At 26.0% G+C, this 21,489-nt stretch overlaps 1 protein-coding gene across 1 annotated transcript in view; it reads right to left on the minus strand.

Moving 5' to 3' along the window:
- The window catches only part of LOC101234870 (proteasome activator complex subunit 4A), a 75,757-nt gene that overhangs the window by 4,432 nt on the left and 49,836 nt on the right, over positions 1–21,489 (minus strand). Inside the window, exons 19-28 of the mRNA XM_065798937.1 lie at positions 21,290–21,459; positions 20,992–21,045; positions 16,898–17,027; positions 15,567–16,262; positions 15,111–15,334; positions 14,634–14,884; positions 8,767–8,840; positions 3,957–4,013; positions 3,487–3,558; positions 1,393–1,446 (exon numbers count right to left, since the gene is read on the minus strand). Coding sequence (XP_065655009.1) covers positions 1,393–1,446; positions 3,487–3,558; positions 3,957–4,013; positions 8,767–8,840; positions 14,634–14,884; positions 15,111–15,334; positions 15,567–16,262; positions 16,898–17,027; positions 20,992–21,045; positions 21,290–21,459 — 1,782 coding nt within the window. The remainder of the gene's footprint in view (positions 1–1,392; positions 1,447–3,486; positions 3,559–3,956; positions 4,014–8,766; positions 8,841–14,633; positions 14,885–15,110; positions 15,335–15,566; positions 16,263–16,897; positions 17,028–20,991; positions 21,046–21,289; positions 21,460–21,489) is intronic.

Raw genomic sequence — 21,489 nt, forward strand, 5'->3', positions numbered from 1 at the left:
TTTAAGAATGTCCACAGTATTGCAATAATTGTTTGCAGTAAATAAAAGTTTTATTGGAGTTGAAATTCACAACCACTGCAAGCTCCAAGCCGATTCTGTCAATAATGGTGAAAAATCATTAATAATGATAGAAAGACTGACAATTTGATCAAAAATAACATTAAAATGAGCACAATGAGAACAAAGAAAACTGATTCACGTGCAGAATCACATTTAGCTTAAGAATGAGTTTTTATTTTATAGAAGATAATTGAATCAAAATGTAAAAAGCGACAGAAAGCAGAGTTTGATCGAAAAGTGAAATAAAAATTATAAGAGCAAACAAATTTTCAAAAATGATAAAATTTAGAACAGAGTTTAATAACATTTATCTAACAAAATGATAAAATAAAGAACAGAGTCTAACATCATTTCCCCAACAAGTCTAAAAATTATATTATGTAGGACAACATTTCTTGTTTTTAAAATTGCAGGCTAGATTAATACTTTAAGGAATACAATTCAAAAAATAATTGCAAGTATCATAAATGCAGGCAAAGGAGATTTGAAACATCTGAAACATCTTCAAGAAAGCACAACAAAATAGATTAAACAGATGAAGGAAAATTACTTGAAAAAACCAATTCTAATTTTTTTCCTCAAAAGCTCAACAATTATCTCTGAACTCAACAAAAAAAAAAAAAAAAAAAAAATTATAAATGTTTTTAATTACAGCATAAATGTGAAAATATTTGAAAAGATTTTGAGTTTACCCTCAATGACCATTAGCTTATAGAAGTAATTAGAATCTCATTGTAGAACCCAGGCTACTGCAACAAATATGGTTTGAAATAAAGTCTTTTTAAAGCGATTGGGAGAGCACCATTTGATATAACTGTGAGTAACAATCGACAGATAAATGAAGCAGCATCAACTATTGAGATGGAAAAGCAATCCAATAATTTGGCTAGCATATAGACAATGTTTTATAGACCTCTGAGCTAACGAGACAGAAACAAGCAACTGTTAAAGTTACAAAAAGAACAAGAAGACAAGCTAATTAAAATCTTGCATGATAACTGGAACAACATGTTTACAAAAAAAAAACTTGAATGAATTTATTGAAAAACAGGTAAGAAAAATAAAATAAGAAATAAAAAAATAAAAATTTGCTTATCAAAAAAATTTGGATTTTTTAAAAGCTTTTGTTTCTCAACCAGATTTAAACAGATTTTCAATTTTAAAAAACGATTCAAATCTGAATCTCTAAGAGATATTAGCCAGCCTAAAGTTCCAAAGCAATATAACTCAAATACTTCTAATCTGACATAATTTATAAAAACTTAAAGATTGGACAAAGTAAAATAGTAAAAAAAAAAAAAAAAAAAATTAAAGACTAAAATTATAAAATACCTTAAAGTAGTTTAGTCCGGCTTTTCGAGCATTCCAAGATTTTAATGAACAAACCTATTTTTTTAAATAAACATTTTTAAACACATAAAAATATTTAGAAAAAAATTTACATAAAAATTATTTATGACTATAAAATCTAGAATATTTTATTGATCAAGAACTTAATGAGATAAATTCAAGATAAAGTAGATTAAAAAATAAAAATTAAGGAGATAAAAATTTGTTTTAATTGAATAAATTGTGAAAAAAAAAAAAAAAAAAAAAATGCTTTAAAACGATATTGGTATAAAATAACCTAGTCAGACAAATATTGCCTTTGAATATTTGTCTGCCAGGTTGGGTGGAGCTAATTTAAAAAAAAATTGAATTGCAGCTTTCAAATATTACACAAACATTTTTAGAAAGATTACACAAATACTTAACTCATTAGATGAAGGGGAAGCAACTTCAATCAAAATCTCAGAAGGTCTATTAAACGACCTTTCATATGCCCTTATAACATCTGTAGATGTCAAATGAAGTTTCTCTATGTACAAATGTGTTTTTAGAGCTTAGAGGCAAAGTTTCTCTAACCAAAATTTTGGTGTTAATTATTTACTGTAACAAAACTTTATTACATGTTACATTACATAAACTACTTGTTTATATGAATAAATTTTTTTAGGGTGGGCGCGGGGTAAAGCATAAGTGGCGATGATGGCGTTTGTCTGACGGGACAAACTAGTTATAAGTGCTGATCCTCATCGAAACGCCAGTAATAATAGACGCGACTCTGAGGAGATGTTTATTACTTAATCACTATACAAATTATGTTTACACATTGGCATTAATGTTTTTTTTCCATTCTGAGGTCTTTCATTGTTGTATGCATACTTTTTGTTTTTTAATGTATTTTTTGTTTTATTTATTTTTTGTTGGGTGATATATTTTTTTTTAATCTTAGTTCATATTAGTATTTATATAATAATTTATTTTTTATTATTGTTAGTACTGTTTAGGTGCATTGTCTGTCTTATTTATATTTTAAATATTCCTCTATTATTCTTTATTTTTGTCTTGACAACTGTCAAAATATGCTTTGTTTAAAAAATAATTCTCCTTTATTCTAATGTACTTCATTTCTTCCCTCAAGCGTTCACTGCTCGTGTGTGACCATTCTGCGAATTTTATATATGTCAGAATTATATATATACAAAAGTTTATAAATAATTTTATATTATGATGTAGAGAGAATCATGAGATAGAGAAAAAATTTTTATAACCATATTTAATAAGTTTTAACTGTTTTAAGTTGGTTTTCCAGGACATAACTTTAAATGTTTTAAACATATTCTTAAAAAAAATTTAAAAATAATAAAAATAATGCCTATGACTACAACAAATGAAATTTAAAACATATGAACTTGCTTTATTTAAAACATATGAACTTGTTTCATTTAAAACATATGAACTTGTTTTATTTAAAACATATGAACTTGTTATATTTAAAACATATGAACTTGTTTTATTTAAAACATATGAACTTGTTTTATTTAAAACATATGAACTTGTTTTATTTAAAACATATGAGCTTGTTTTATTTAAAACATGAATTTGTTTTATTTAATAATAGTTTTTATAGGCAGAAAAATTAGTAAAAATATCATCTATATCCTCACAAATTTCTTGTAGCTTTGTGGTGAAATTGATAAACAGCACTTTAACAAAAAATAATATGAACTATTTTCCTTGAACAATACTCTCACAGTAGTCTAGTATATGTTATATATATATCAATTATTATGTAGGCTATATATCAATTAAGATTAAAGATAAATGAAAAAACAAATTGTAACATATACTACACAATATTGTGGTTCAAAATTAATCAAAACTCTGATCAATTTTGAACAAAAACTTTCTAAAAAAATGTTTCTAACTGTGTTTGAAATGAACATTATGATTTTTAGCTCTATCATTTTTACTTAACAAATTAAAAATGTAATCTTTTTTCAGAAAACTTAATTAAAATTTAATTTTTTCAAAACTTCAAATAGTATTAATCACTTCTAATAATTCTAAAAATTTCTAATAAACTTTTAAATAATAACTTACTTCTTTAAGGAGCGGGATAGCCACCTCAATGACATCATTATCAAGTTGTTTTGTAGCAAGAGTAGAGAATGCCTACAATTAAAAAAAAAACAGTTTTAAAAAACACAATTAAAAAAAAACATACAAAAACAAGACTAAGATTCACCTTTTTACACAACTGAACCATTTCCTAATCATCTTCACTAAGACAAAGATTCACTTTTTTTACACAACTAAATCATTTCCTGGTCATCTAAACTAAGACTAAGATTCACTTTTTTACACAACTGAACCATCTCCTGGTCATCTTCACTAAGACTAAGATTCACCTTTTTACACAACTGAGCCATTTCCTAGTCATCTTCACTAAGACTAAGATTCACCTTTTAAAATAACTGAACCATTTCCTGGTCATCTTAACTAAGACTAAGATTTATCTTTTTGCACAACTGAAACATTTCCTGGTCATGTTCACGAAGACTAAGATTTACCTTTTTACACAACTGAACCATTTCCTGGTCATCTTCACGAGCTTCAAGTACCATCAACTTAAAATAAATTAAAAATGCAATTAAAATTGGGAATCAAAGTTTTTAAATATAAAAAGTAATTTTTTAAAAAGTTGTGTAGAAAGTTGTGTAGAAAGAAAACAATCAAATAGTGTAACTAATATTTTATTTAAATAATTGAAAATAATGATTAAGTAATATAAATAGATACAACTGTAAATATTGGGAGAACTTTGTCTATATTTTCTTTAAGAAATATTTGCAAAATAAAAACTTTTCAATACGAAAATAGATATTTTGATGAATGTTGTGAACGCTATAAAAATTAAAATACTGCACACTTTAAGATTTTGTACTAAAAAATGGAAAGAAGACTTTAATTTATGCCACATGTGATGTTTTATTTAAAAAGATTTTTTATATAGAAATAACAGCTCAACATTTTACAGCTTCATTTGATAAAAAAAAAATAAACTATGACATGAAAACAATTCCCATTCTGTTTTTAACAAATAAAATGAATATATAAATACAAAGTAACCTAATTAATAGATTTCATAGATCAATAGATACCATACAATTTCCCCATATCATAAACCAGGTTTTATGATTTTCATAAAAAAATTTCAATAAGTGGATTTTGCTGCACATAGATATTTAATTATTATCACAAAATTTGTTAACCCTTAGGGTTAGAAAATTTTTATAACTTTTAACAAATCTACCAAATTTAAAAAACCCATTTTTAAATAAATACTTGACAACAGTTAAGGGTCAAAAAAAAAGAAAATCAATTTTAAATAATTTTAAAAAAATTAACTAATTTTTTTTCTACTGGTAAGACATCATAAAATAAAATGAGGCTTCAGTATAACTATAAAAACAAAGTTTTTTTCATAAAATAATTATCAGCCATTTTTTATGTTCAAAACTTTGATCATTTATCTTTTTTCTATATTTTTTGTTTTATACAGTCATATCTAAACATGAAAAAATAATTTTTGAACAATTTAAAAGTCAAGAACTAAATTTGGATAAAAAAAACCTAATTTAGAAATTTAACTCAACTCATTAACATCAAGAGAACTAGGCAAAAAGGCAAAAATATGTAAGAAAATATTGAAAGTAAATGGATTTTATTACAATTACCTCCATAAGCACATATCATTGTTAAAAGCCCTATCAGAAGCTTCACTTTTAGGAAGCTTTATCAGAAGCTTCACTTTTAAACTAAAATAAACAGAGAACCAATACAATTTAAAAAATTGAGCATGTGTTGCTTTAAAGTGATACCCAAGCGCCAACACAAGTTGTGTTGAAAAATAAGTTTCATGTTAATTAAACTTTCCAGAAGAAACAATTTATCAAGGTCTGATTAACGCACTTTTGTAGTTAATAAATGATATAAAAAAGTTCTTTCAAATAACTTGAGCTATAAACATTATGTTTAGGTTTTTGCAATTTTTATGTAGAAGCCTTTACATATGAGGCGTTGCGAACGAAAGAGGCACACCAACCAATATCAAGTTTTGAGTAAATCGCATTTGAAATTTGCTAAGGGGCACACCAACCAAAATCAAGTTTTGAGTAAGCGCGCGAAATTACACTTTTTCCTACCATGTGGTACAAGAGTTTACACTCCCTCCCCCTCGGTGGTAGTTGGTGGTTTTTTGGTTGCTGTGCCTCTTTCGGACGAACGTTTTACTCGTTACAAAGTGTGTTTCTTCAGATTTTATCACGTGTAAATAACAAGGGATTTTCAGTCAGAAAGAGGCCCACTGACATGTTGATCTTGTGTTATATTGTAGATGACAGACTAAAGTAAAAAATGGTTAAAGAAAACGGATTTTCGAAAAATGGTTGGTGTGCCCCTTTCGTTCGCAACGCCTCATACAGCCTTTTATAAAACATACAATAACCAAATAAAAATAACACGATAAATAAGTAAACACTTTAAAAGTTCAATTTATACTTTTTTTTTTAAAAAAACAAAACTAATATTAGTGCTATAAATATAAATTATCTAAATTTAAAATTATACTATTTGTTTAAAACAAGTTTTGCTAATAAAATTTTAAAAACTTCCTACATAACAATGATGTGAAGCACATCTAAACTAATCACAATTTTTTTTCCTAATAAAAAGTTCATGTCTTGGAATGGCCATCACAATTGCCAGACATAAAACCAATCAAACATCTTTGTGAGCACATTGAGAGCAAAATCAGTAGTTGCAAGCCAGTTAATTATCAGGACTTGTTTAAATTGATTAAACACAATTGGAAAAAATACCAATTAATGATAATTAACTTGTTTGATTTAATGCCACATTCAGTTATACCATTGTGGCAAATTGTTTTTCTACCATGTATTAGCATTATTTACATATTATATAACACTTTAACATAATGTATATGATTTTGCTAAATGTTACATTCATTGTAACAGAATGTAACATTTTATATTTACTAATTATATATAATGTATATAACATTTTATACATTATAGGTAACATAAATATTATTAACATATATTATTAATATATATTATTAATATTATTAACATATATTATTATTATTATTAATATTATTAACATAATATTATTAACATATATTATTAACATAAAAATTGCTGATTGTTTGTTGGGTGATATTACTTTCAAAAGATATATTTAGTTCACCTAAATATTTTAAAGGCAATCATCTATATTCTTTTAATACAATTTATACATCCAAACTGAACACCAGCCAAACAATTAGAGTTTAATTGTCTCCTTAAGCAAAGCCGTGAGTACAATGAAGCTTTAAACATTAATTTGTATAACAGAGTAGCTATATACCTCCGATATGATATTTCTGCATACAAAATTGACAATAAAGAAGCAAGAAAACAATTATGTAATACTAATATAGAACAAATATGGTCTCAATGTAAAATAGGCTCTATATTAATGTTAATTGGGTGTATATATAGACTGCCAAATAACAACTTACAAGCTGCAAACGAAATAAATTAATTGATCATATATGCAAAATCTTTATTTGACATTGCAATTCCTTACTTATAACAGGAGATTTTAATTATCTAAATCTGAACTGGTTCTCTGAAATACAAATCATTTAAGGATAAATAGCATGGAGAATGATTTTTTAGATAAAATAAACAATCTCAAGTAAAAATGGTAAGTACACCAATGTATAAGAACTCCAATATGGCATTATCTAGCTTACTTGATTTAATTTTAGTCCAAAACAAGCACAGAACATTTTGACTTATTACATCCAAAGACCTAAAAACTCATGCAAATGTAAATCACAGTAGCAAAAGCAATTAGTAAAATTGGACTTTTAAAGCATTTCAATCAAGAAACAAGCACATATGGAAAAGGCTATATACCATTTATATCCTCCCACATTGAGAATTGGCTATGCCTACGTGGAGATCACATTTAGAAGGAGATCTTCAAAATTAAACAAGTTCAACGAAGGGCTAAGTAGGTTGCCCACTGTATGAAAAATCTCTTGTATAAAGAGCAAATGAACTTGATCTAATAGACTTGATCTAACGACGTTGGAGATCAGAAACCGTGGAGGTCTGATCCAAATGTTAAAGTTAGAAAAACATTTAGAAATAGTAGAATGGAACCCATCTATAACAGAAGATACTAGAGTAAATTTTTTGAGAGAGATAAAAAACTTATAAAGATTTCTTATAAAATTTACTTATAAAGATTTACTTAATAAACTTATAATTAAAATTTAAAGTTTAATAAGTAAATCTTAAAAATATTGAAAAAAAGCTGTTAGTCCAATTACCTTTAAATGCAACTGTATATTGTTGTTAATAAAGCTTTGAGTTATAGAAGCTTATATAGTAAGCTTTTTAGCTTAGGGTTTGTTACTGTGTTATTTGTTTGGTACAAATTGATGAAAGTAAATTAGATAAGACATTTTCTTAACTTATATAAGTATGCTTATATAAATATACAGTTATTTAACAATAGATAAGGAACTTTTATAACAATTTGTAACAAACTTAAAAAGCTAAACAAAAAATCTTAAGAGATTTTTTAAATTTTTATTAGTAATATTTTGATATAGATTTTGGAATATCTCCTTTATAACATAAGATATTTAAGATTTTATAAGATGTAAATAAATCATCAAATCACAACACAGGGCTTAAATTGGTATCATTTATATCTGTTATTTTCTGTATTATCTTAAATATTTTTTATATTTATTATATACTGATTTGATTTTAAAAACATGTTCATTGATTTTCTATATATAAAAACTTAAACCTATTCTAAAATACAAATATATTATAAAAAACACATATTTTTTTGTTTTATTATTCACCTCCTCAAGGCCGAGAAGGCCACTACAGATAAGGAGGCTACTTAATAGTATAACCCTCTCTCAACTTTATAACTACTTAATAGTATGACCCTCTCTCAACTTTAACTCTTATAACCCTCTCTCAACTTTATAACTCCGAAATACAAACCTTGACAAACAATGCCGCTTAGCGGAGAAACAAGTTAAGTGCGGTACTACCAGGAACATGGTGGGAATCGAACTCGGAACCTCTCGCTTAAGAAGCGAGTGCTTTACCACTACACCACTACCGCATATACCATAACACATAAACACATATTTACTACATGTACTATAAAACATGTATACACAAAATCACAATATTAAGTAAAAATATTCATTTAAATACATATACTTATTAATAAAAAAAATATATATATACAAAAATACTGAAACTAAATTATCAAAAGTACCACTGGTATCAGCTTGAAAATTTCTTTATTCATCGGCTGCATCATAAAAGCAGTATTAAATAAAAAACCAAGAACTAAAAAAAAAATTAAATATAGAAAAATTAATTTTCTTTTTGCAATACAAAAATAAGCCAGTAGTTTATGTTTGTTCTTGAAAAAACTTTAGTGGCTACCACTAACAACCACTCATTGGTTACCATGGTTACAGCTATTATAAATATATTATAAATAAAAAGCAGCCATAAATGATTTCATAATAAAGTAAATATAAAATTAACAAATATTAATTCATAAAGTCATAAAGTTGCATCTATTTCTCTTTTCTACAAATCTTATCATGGCTGCTGCTCAAAGGAGCTTTTATCTCTAGTTCCATTAATCAAAACTCATTCTTGCTTGACTCATCAAAGTCTTTTTACTGTATGTCTCTGCATGCTCTAAAATATTTGTCTAGTTTTTTTGCCAACACTTCAATTGTTTAGAACTCTCTCTTATCTTTATGTTTATCTGAGGGTAATTCCACATCAAATTACCCAGTCCATTGAACCATTTGTCTTTTTTTTTCTTTTATTAGTGGACATATGATTCCTATTTATCAAAAAAGTTTTCATGACATTTAAAAAATATATTTAAAAAAAAAAAAAAAAGGAATAACAAAGACAAAAATATGAAAATAAACATTCAAAACGCTTTTTTGGCGCTGAATTCAATAAATTTACTTAAAATGCTAAAATATGAAGAATCTCAAAACACCCCGTCTAATTTTTTTTTTTGCTTTTAGTATTTTTTGTAAATCTTACAGGTCATCAAAAGTTCAACATTAATCACCTGAAAACATTAATAGAATCTTCTATACATCTATGTAAGATTTTATCTTTATAAAATGAAGAAATAGCTGACAATCCTTTTTTGTTTAAAATCTATCCAGTGATCTTTGCCTGGTATTCTGTAACCTCAAAGTTATTTTTTACTTCTAATATTGACCAACTTGGTGGTGCCAGTATGAGAAGTTGAACAATAGTTTTATTGTCTACAATAGTTTTAGATAACTTTTTTCTTTTATCAAGTTTTTATTTTCATCAAAATTTCCAGCCATCTTTTTTATGCTTTTTTTTTCATAACACATTTTCTCTATCTGAGAGTATATTTTAGATGGTTTTGAATGAGTTTTTAGAAGATATATATATACACAAACTTTGGAGATCTATGTTGATCTCCTGTTTTTTTGTTTGATAATTTAAAGATATGATTGTTTAATCTTAATTGTTTAAAATTCCTATAGCATCTTGTTGGCCTTTGCATGCCTCAGATGTCATTAAGTCAATATAAAACATCTTAATAAAATAATTTACTTGGTACAAACCATATAAAGAAAGTAATTTATAAAACAAATAAACAAATTCACCTTTCCTACTTAAATTTTTCTGTAAAAAAAGTTTTTAATATAGAAATAGTACAAACATTTTTAGATTTCTTCTTTAGCATAATGTTTTGCACTGGTAGATATTGCTAATTTTTATTTATATATATCAAATTGTCAATTTTTTATAATTCCAATACAATTTTACCAAATAATGTGGTTCTATAACTGAACTTTTTATGAACTATATAGTTGCCAAAGTTTAATAAACAAATACATATCAGTATCAAATACATAGTAACTATGACAAAAATATCTAAAAATTATTGATTTTATCAATGTGATTCTATAACTGAACTTTTTATGAACTACATAAATGCCAAAATTTAATAAACAAATACATATCAGTATCACACTTGGTCAGTTTTTATATAAAAACAAAGCAGAATGTGTTTTTTAGTAGTTAAAACCAGTAATTTTTTATCATTATGCAAGACTTTAAAGAGTCTTAATAAACCAAATTTAACTTTACTTGATCAGAATTCTATTAGCAAATTTTTTTTCATCATTTATTAAAGTGATAAAAATCTTTGAATTCGAAATATATCTTTGAAATTATAGTTCTAAATGTTGTTTTTCCAGTTAGATTTTTGGTCCGAAACCAAATTCTACTGTTTTATTCCCAATCTAAACACATTTAAAAATTATCTGTTCCATAAGCTTGCTCTAGTTCTGGTAGAAAGTTAATATTTGAAGAAGCAGAGATGAAAGAAATATAAAATGGGAAAAATATTGTGAATTATTACAAATACATTCAAAATAACTTATGCCTTCAATACTGTAAAAAAACCATTCAGTAACTTTTTAAATTACAATTAATTATCTTTACTGCATTTCCAAATATTTTTTAGTAGTTTCTTGAAAAAGGTAATACATTTTTGAAATTTTAGATTTACATGCTACTGTTGTTTTTCCAGTTAGCTTTTTGATGACATGTAAGATTATAACTAAAAATACTAAAGGCAAAAACAAAATAAAAAATTTGAACAGGGGTGTTTTAAAATATTGGGTCCAAAAATTGAGTCATAAACTAGTTGTTTTATTAACTTTTAAGCATGTTCATATTTTAGCATTTTAAGTGAATTTATTGAATTCAGCATCAAAAAATAGTTATTTTTATATTTTCATATTTCACATTTTATTAAGGAAAAATGCTATTTCAAAATGTTTTGAAAACTAAGTCATTTTAGGAAACTAGGTCAATATTAAAATTGAAACATTTTGGGTCAAAATTTTTTGTGGGAACTTTTCTTTGTAAGATATAACAGTAAAAAAAAATTGAAGAAAATATGAGACCCATAGTTTAAAATTTTTTAAACTTTGTGTGATTTGATTTGGAATTACCCCTGACATACAACCTACAACTTTTCAAGTTTTATGTCAACAGTTTCCTTGCACTTTAACTATATTCTTTGTTTTCTAGTAACTCCCAACTTAATAGTGGCTACTTGCAGCCTTGTTTGAAGTGAATCAGAAAAACAAACATCATCAGGTATAAAAAAAATAGTTACAATATATATATATATATATATATTAGGGTGGCCCTAAAAACAATTTTTTTGAAAAAAATCTGCTCCCACCCTTTAAATGTGTTCTATATAATACGAAAACACTAGGTTTAAATTTTTTTTGAAAAAAACATATTTATAGAGGTCCCCCAAGACCCTTTAATATTTAACGGGTCCCTAATATTTTCAAAAAAAAAGTTTCTCAAAAATAGGTCAACCTGGTACTCAAATGAAGCGCAATTATATAAAAATTTCAAAAATATTATTCATTTTGAAAAATAAATTTGAAGTTTAAACTTATTTATCACAATTATCATGAAAAATTCACTTATTTCATTTTTTGCTAAAAAACAAGATTTTTACGTATTAAAACCTAAAATACCTTTATTATTTCAAAATGAATGTTATTTTTGAAATTTTTATATAATTTCGCTTCATTAGAGTACCAGGTTGACCTATTTTAGAGAAACTTTTTTTTTTTTAAATATTAGGGACCCGTTAAGTATTAAAGGGTTTTGGGGGACCTCTAAAAATATTTTTTATTCAACAAAATTTTAAACCTAGTGTTTTTGTATTATATAGAACACATTTAAAGGGTGGGAGCAGATTTTTTTCAAAAAAATTGTTTTTAGGGCCACCCTAATATATATATATATATATATATATATATATATATATATATATATATATATATATATATATATATATATATATATATATATATATATATATATATATATATATTTCAGACCACTTGTATAATTAGACATATTTACAATTTTTTTCCTATGTAATTTTTTTAAAGTGTACTTAAGTTTAATAAGATATAAGAAAAGTTGAAAGAATATATTATTTTGAATAAATAAAGAAAAATTGATGAGGAAACATGAGGGATTTGTTTGTTTATTTATTAAAACGATCTGTCATAACAACTACATCCAAAACAGGATATTCGAAGAACCCTGTCAGAAATCAAAGAAACTGGCTCCCTTGAAGATATAAAGAAAAGTTTTAGACCTCCTAAGCTAACAAAAGATGACAATAAATATTTAAAAACCCTATCTTTAAGAAATATAAAAGAAGCATCAACTGAGCAGGCAAAAGACATTAACACAGCAACTGGGAAAAATGTCAGCTTTTCTTTTATTCGACGGCACCTACTTAAATCGGGATTAAGAGGGTGTGTTGCAATTCAAAAACCATTATTACGGTGTGGTAATAAAGAAAAACGACTTAAATATGTAAAACAACCCAAAGATTGGGCCCAGGATCTGTTTATTCGGGTTCTGTACACCGATGAGTCCAAATTCGAAATCTTTGGAACGAAAGAACGCCAATATGTTTGAAGAAGAATTGGAGAAGCCTATCAGCTCGAGTGTTTAAACTCTACTATTAAACACAGAGGAGGCTCTTTACAAGTTTGGGGCTGTTTATCTTCATCTGGAGTAAGCGATTTGATCAAAATAGGGGGCGACTCATTGGGGAACGTTATGTGGATATCCTAAGGCACCATGCTGTATCATCCGGAATGAGACTAATAGGTCATAACTGTATTCTGCAGCAGGACAATGACCCAAAACATTGTTCCAGAGTGGCAAAAAATTATTTAAATGAAATGGCAGAGGAAGAAGTACTGGAATTGATGACCTGGCCTCCCCAGAGTCCAGTTTTGAATTTAATTGAGCATATTTGGGATTACCTGGACAGAAAGAAGGTCGAACATACTCCCCTAAATGCTGAAGAATGTTTTGAAGTACTTCAAAGAGAATGCAACAGCATACCCCAGGATTTTATAACTAATTTGTATGAATCTATTACGCGACGAATATCGGCTGGGATTGAGGCAAAAGGAGGACATAGTAAATATTAAGAGTTTTTTATGAAGTTTGACATTAAAAAGTTTGTAATTGTTCCATATTTTGTGTGAAATACATGTGTTTTAATAAGTTTATAATTTAGAACTACAAACTTAAATATTTGAAAAGAATTCTCCGGGATTTTTTTGATAAAATGTAAGTGGTCTAAAACTTATTCACAGTACTGTGTGTGTGTATATATATATATATATATATATATATATATATATATATATATATATATATATATATATATAATAAATAGTTTTAATATTTATGCTAATGATCCACATAAAAGATGATTTTTTCTTCAAAAGATAAAATTGATGTTTAACTATTTGGAATATCAACCAAGAAGCGTATCTAACTAAGTGTTAACTAAGCAGAACATTACAGCAATGGTAACTATGTATTTTAGTCTAACTTAACCTCATTATACTATGCTAAATTAGTCACAGATGGCAACACACATAAGAAAACATCTGGTGCTAAAATACATATATCCAATTTAAATTTATACATTTTACCAATAAAGTATTTTGATGGTATTCAAAAAAAAGAAAAGTACATAGATGGATGGACTGCTAATATATACCAACTAGAAACCAGAATCAGATATTGAGAAAAATGGATTGCAAGGTTGAACAAGTTAATTCTAATAATACACAAAAAACTTGACTATCATGGATTTGTTACTTTTTTATATCCACCATTATGGAATTAAATGATTTACTTTCTTATTTATTTATTAAAAAAAAACATAAAAGCAAATGCTAGTAGTTTTACTATTTTTTTAGTTCTTCAAAAATTAAAAATCTAATTGCATAAAATCTTCAAAATATATTAAAAATCTAATCGCATAAATTTTTTTGACAAAAAATGAAAAAACTGAAATGACAAATAAAATGAAACCAAAAAACACAACTTACATTTTTTTTAAAACTGTAATTAACCTAATTAATGAAGTAACAAAAAAGTAACTAAACTAGAGTAACTTTAACTTTCTTAATCAAATTGCTATTAAGTTATACCAACTTCACAAAAAAATAACAATTTCTAATTTATCCTCTACATAATACATACCGGTCTTAGCGAGTCTATCCCTGCTCTTACTCTCTTCACTTCTGACAGGAATTTCATGGTTACAATGGTTTGTTTTACTATTATCTATGACAACATGATCTTTATAAGAAACACTCGACTCGTTTAATATTTCTAATTTCAGATGAACTAAGTCAGGTAAAACAAAATCAATGAACTGATCAATATGTGGTGACTTGGTTTTAGTGTAACCACCATATTTTAAGTCAAACATAAACAAGTGAGATAGTACACTAAACAAAAATATTTTGACAATGTTTATAACTTTGTTAATAACAACAAGTTAAAAAAAATTAACAAGAAAACAGACGAAAAGAATTAAAGTTTTTAAAAATAATGTTTGAGAATTGGAATTACCTTCCAATTCTCAAACATTTAAAAGTAATATTACCTTCCAATTCTCAAACATTTAAAAGTAATATTACCTTCCAATTCTCAAACGTTTAAAAGTAATATTACCTTCCAATTCTATCTCGAACATTTTTAAAGTAGTGGCTAAAATGGGGTTTTAAATACTCTAAGAGATCGTGATATACATCTGCCATTCTCCATTCTTGCTGTACAATAGTGCGTATAAGAATGAATAAACGACTAGAATCCCCAAATGAACCACCAACAGAACTAATAGGATTTTCAAGTAACATTCGAAACAAATGATGTAAACGATTTGGATCACGAGACTCCTAATTGTAACAAAAAATAATTTTTTTCCATAGAAATCTTTATTATTTTTTATTTTCTTTATTTTTTCTAACTAAACAATCTTGTCTGAACAAAATTTAATAAGGCAGAGTCAATGTAAATAGTATATAAAAGTAAATGTATACACATATATACAATTATAATACAATATATTATAATAAATTGATTCTATATTGTATTTAACAGCATTAAAAAAATATCATAATCAACTACCGTCGAATGAGCAAGTGCTGTTGACCAATCTGTTAAAAGTTCCGGCATAATGTTTGTTGAGAAAACAGCTTTTAATTGAAGACAAACAAAACTCCAAAATGATTCAAGGTCGTCATACTTCCAATTTCTACAACCTCGAATAATTCCAGAGATCATCTCAGCAGCACACCTGTGTTTGCTCTCAATATTTTTGCTTAGAAATTCTTCAATCCTTTTTTTAAATTCCACAAGCAAAGTAGATCCAAAGTTCTGGCATAACAACTTAAAATGTTGAAAATGGTGTACATAAAACGAATCTTCTCCTTTTTTAACTTCCAATGACACAAACTTAAAAAAACTATTAGTTAATTCTTCATCAGAAAAAAATTTTTTAAATAACATGTGATATGGATTAGATTCATTGTAAGTCCTTTCAACTAAACAAGTAGGTGAATATATCTTAAGTTCTACAGGCCATGTTTGGTAACTCCAGTGTGTTTTATCAACGTAATGACACTTTTCAAGGTCTTCTTGACTTTTGGGTTCAAATATCCATTTAAACTGTAACCACTCATTATCCAGTCGATTATCGCCAGGTTGTAAACTTAATAATTCACTTGGACTTGAAGAAAATCCATACTTTTTATAGTCTAACACAACCTTTTCAAATTTAGGCTTTTGTTGATATAAAATAGAGTTAACTCCTTTCAAAGCATCCTAAATAAATAAATACCCAGATACATACACAAATAAATAAATGTAACTTCCTGGTTGGAATTGTTATAATTAATTTTGATAAAATTAATTATAACAATTCCAAACTTCCTGTGAAAATTGTTTTCTATAATTTGAATTTTTTGATATTTAGACATTCTTCCTGATAAACCTACAAATAGTGAAATAGACTGTAGAAAAAATTTAAATTAGTGTTTTTACTAATTTATTATTGTTTTGTTTTTAAGAACATCAAGCACTCTAACTGTAGGTAAAAAACACTATATCAACTTATAATTATATTTAAAAAAAAATTTACTTGATTATTAATAATAATTTACTTTTATAATTATTAATAATTATCAAGTAAATTTTTTAATAGCAATAACATTATATTAATATTATGATGTAAAAAATAAAAAAAATAAAATCTACAACTGAATAAAGTTCATAAGAGACTAAGAAATTGAAATAAAAACATAGAACAAAAAAAAAAAAAAAAAAAATACATACACAAAATAAAACGCATAAAAATGATTCTGTAATATATAACATATACATTAACAGTTTAAAGTCTTAACTTAAAATGCAAATCAAATGAAAAATTAAAAAAAAAAAACTAAATTAATAAAACTCACTTGTCTTATAACAAGCGAATCACTGACAAGTAAATTAACAAATAGACTTGCTGTTTTAATTGGAATTTCCACACTTTCAAATCTTAGGAGAAGCAAAAACTTTATGCAGTATTCAACACCTCGCCAATGCCTTTGAATATAATTATGTTATAATTAATACATGTGTAAGTTATAATATAACTATAACATAACTATAAGTTATAATATAACAGTTGTATAAGTTAACAAATAGTCTGAATTAATAACATATTCATTAAAAAATTCTATATGAATACATTAATCGCTTATAATGCTTAATTTTAGGCTGCTGCTGTTACACATTCGTGCACGTTTAACACTGACTATTTAAACAAAGGTTTAGCACGCTTGGCCTTTTAATATTTCTCTTTATATTTTTGACCACGCAAAAAAAGGTATTCTTAAATCTTTATTATCTTTATTATAATCTGCTTAATCAGTAATAAGATCTAAAAATTTTATATTAGATAATAAATTGATAACTTCTGTAGTAATAGATAAACCTTATGTTATTTTTAAATTAGTATAGTAACTTTTAAATTTATATTTTTAAGAACTTGAAAACGATGCTCTTTTCGTAAGTAAAACTCTTGATAAAGGTCGAACTCTTGATAAAGGTGGTGTTTATCTTCAAAACCCTTGCATCTCATAGGGTCAACTCTATGTTAGATGTTCAAGAACAAGATTGTTAAATACATTATGTGAAATTACATAAATTACAGAAAATCTTTTTGTTTTTATAATATAAAAAACCAGGTCCTTTGATCATTTGTTTTTTAAAGTTGATAAACATTCATTACAAGGTATATCAAAGAACAAATATTACAAAAATAAGGTTGTATTTATAAATATTTCTATTTTATATATTTATCTTAATTTATACATTTAATTATTTTTATGTGTTATTTATTATGTTTATGTGTATTATCGCTATATGGGTTTATAGTTTATAAGCATGTTACATCTTTTATATATGAAGTGATTCTATATTTGTGATCTGTTATAATGTTATGTGTTTATAGTTTGCAAGTGGTTATTATGTTGATTCTGTGGTTTCAAAGTGTTGTGACTTGACTTAGTTTACAGCAAGAGTGTTGTCCTTGCCAGTCAAATGGTGTCAAGTGAAGTCTTTTTTATAGTCTGTTAATACCTGCTTAATCAGTTATGAGATCAAAGCCCTTATATTATAAATAATAACTTGATGCAATCAAGTCTGTAGTAATAGCTAAACCTTATGCTATTTTTCAAATTTTAAAGTAACTTATAAAATCAGGAAATTTAATTCATTTTAATAATAACACAATTCAAGTCCTTTTTCCATTGTATTTAAAGTATATTATTTGGTGTTTTTTATTTTTAAGAACTGAGGATGATGCTCTTTTCAAAAGGTCAAACTTTTGATAAAGTTCAAACTTTGATAAAGTTGGTATTTATCTTATAAACCCTCGCTTCTCACACAGTCAACTTTACATCGCATGTTCAAGAACAAGATCATTTAATAGCTTATTCTTTAAAACTGATGATCATTCATTACAAGGTATGTCATTTAATAAATGCTACCAAAAAAAAAAGTCGTATTTACAAATGTACCTATTATTATTAAACACCACATTTTTAATAAATATTTAAACAAAACAAATTTTGTTACTGGAAACCAGTTGGTGTTACTGGAAACCAGTTGGTGTTACTAAAAAGCCTGTTGTTGTTACTAAAAAGCCAGTTGTTGTTACTATAAACCCAGTTGTTACAGAGTTTCTGATAGATTTTAAAAAACTTTGTTTTTTAAAGTTGATAAACATTACCAGGTATATCTTTGAACAAATATTACACAAAAAAAGGGTAAAGCTACAGTTAAGCAGTCTAAAATAATTCTATTTTTGCATTTTTATAAAACATGGTGGAGTATATTTTTAAGTAGACATCGACTATCTTATAGCCTGCTGCTACAAGAGAGTGCTACTACATCAACTATCTTTTAGCCTGCTGCTACAAGGGAGTGCTTCTACATCGACTATCTCAGCCTTTTTCTATAAGCAAGTGACATTACATAGACTGAAGGTTTGGCATGAAACAGCTATTTTCTTTTATCAATTCAATTAATATTCCTAATGTTTAAAAAGCCTTTAATGATGACAGTGCAAAAAGCGAAAAAATAGAATTATTTTAGACTGCTTAATTAAAGCTTTACGCAAATGAGGCTGTATTTGTAAATGTTCCTAACATATGTTTTTTTCTTAATTTATATATTTGAGTAGTTTTATGTGTCATGATTGGGTAATGTGTATCATTTATTATGTGTGTTTAAATGCATTAAGGTTATATGGGTTTATATTTCGTAAGTGTTCATATTGCATGAATGTGTCAATATCTGTTATATATAAAGTGTTTCTATGTGTGCTATGTGTTACAATGTTATGTGTTTATAATTGATAACTGGTTTCAAAGTGTTGTGAGTTGTTTTGCTTCTGTGGTTTCAAAGTGTTGTGAGTTGACTTAATTTACAGCAAGAGTGTTGTTCTTGCTAGCCAGATGGTATACTTTGCTAAAATGTGAATTGGCTTTGTTGAGTACAAGAATATTGTCCTTGCCAGCCAAGTGGTGTACTATTATGATGAAACATAAAGTTAATGTAATCATAAAATGCGCAATTTTTAATCAGATAACACATTTAATTAAACATTTCTCAAAGCCAGTGTAGCTGTTTTAACAACATCAACAAGTGCTGCTCCAAGAGTAATAGGAACAACATTTGTTAAAGTAAATAAGTGATTTGTAGTTTTTATAGGTTAATATAAAAATAAAACTTTAGAATTTTATGTTACTTTTATTTTTAGATTTACTGTATGAAGCCTTTTTGGCAATTAGAAAATTGAATAAGGGGCCCACAGGAGCGTGCGCCTATACCATAGGTTTATTGAAATAGACTATTTTGAATGTTTTTGTAAATTTTAAAAAAGATTTAAAAAAAAAAATCTTTCTCATTAAAATTTTGTTTATTAGCTTGCAGTTTCTGACGTCTTTTTTAAACAATTGTTAATTTTACCTACTTTACACTGGTAGGTAATCTCTAAATATGTTTAACTTCAAATGTTTTTTTTTTTTTTTAAATAAAACTTAGTATACAAAAAGTTATAAAATTTGATAAAGTTGAGGATAATTTTAAAAAGCCTTGATTTTCACACAACCAAATTTTTTGTAGCACGTTCCAGAACCAAGTCATTTGATAATTTGTTTTTTAAATTTGATAAACATGCATTTTAAGGTATGTCATTAAACAAATATTGCACAAATAATGTTGTGTTTTAAATGTTACATTTATGATAATAGTTTTAATTACTATTTTTATCTGTCATTTGATGTGGTAATGTGTGTTATTTATTATGTGTTAATATGTGTCATATAAGGCTATATGGATTTATATTTTGTAAATGTTTATGCAGGTGTTTCTATGTGTGTGCTGTTAGTAGTTAAGATATGTACAATTAAAACTCTGGATAACTTGATAACCCTTAATAACTAATTTTGAAATTCCAGTCTATATTTATGAATTATACCCCCAATAACTCTAACATTCTCTAACACATGTTAAGCTATTTGTTAATTTTGTTATGTTATTCTTGTGATGTTTAGTGTTGATAGACAACTTGGCTTAACTTGAAGTTGGTGTCTATCGTTAAAAATAACTATTCCTAAAATGATTATTGTGGTAAAATTTGAAGCTGAAAAGAATATATTTAATTTTGAAGTTATTTTTATTTTAAAATGTAAAATAATCATGGAGTAATGGTACTTGTTTCAATAATCTAGAGATGCAGAGTTCAAACCCAATCTGGTAGTACTGCATATATCTGACAGTGCTCAACTTATTTGTCAAGGTTTTTTTAGAACCATAGGATGATAGGATTATGCTTGTATCATAGAATTGAGAGGTTTGTACAAAAATTAAAAAAATAAAATAAACAAGTTTTCTTGACTGCAGTAGTTCCTTGGATCCTGGAAAAATCTGGGGAGTAGCCTCACCAGTTTAAAAACATAAAAAAACATTAAAAATTTTAATAATTCATAACAAATCTTACAAACTTTTTGAATTACACAAGTCAACCAACTGATCATGAAGACTGTAATAAAACCTGTTAAAATAAAAGCTTTTAATCAACTTAAAATAATAAAAAAAAATAATAAAAAAATAAAATAATAAAAATCTTTTTATTATTTTATTAAATATAAAAAACTGATAAAAAAAAATCCATTTATATATATATATATATATATATATATATATATATATATATATATATATATATATATATATATATATAGCTTATTATATATTGTAAGCCTACTAAAAATATTTTAACAAAATATAAAAGTTACTTAAGACGTTGTTGATTTGATTCTTCAACTTTAATTTTTGCAATCATTTTAAGCGACTCAATCGGAACAGGATTTTGACTCTCCTTTTGTTCATTATTTAATAACGATGATGGAGTTGGTTTATCTGATTTTAAAATATCATATGCAGCCTTTTCACAGTTTTCTGTCATCTGCAAATTTCATAATATGACATATATGAC

The sequence above is a fragment of the Hydra vulgaris genome, chromosome 06 (assembly GCF_038396675.1).
Source record: "Hydra vulgaris chromosome 06, alternate assembly HydraT2T_AEP".
Classification (NCBI taxonomy): domain Eukaryota; kingdom Metazoa; phylum Cnidaria; class Hydrozoa; order Anthoathecata; family Hydridae; genus Hydra; species Hydra vulgaris.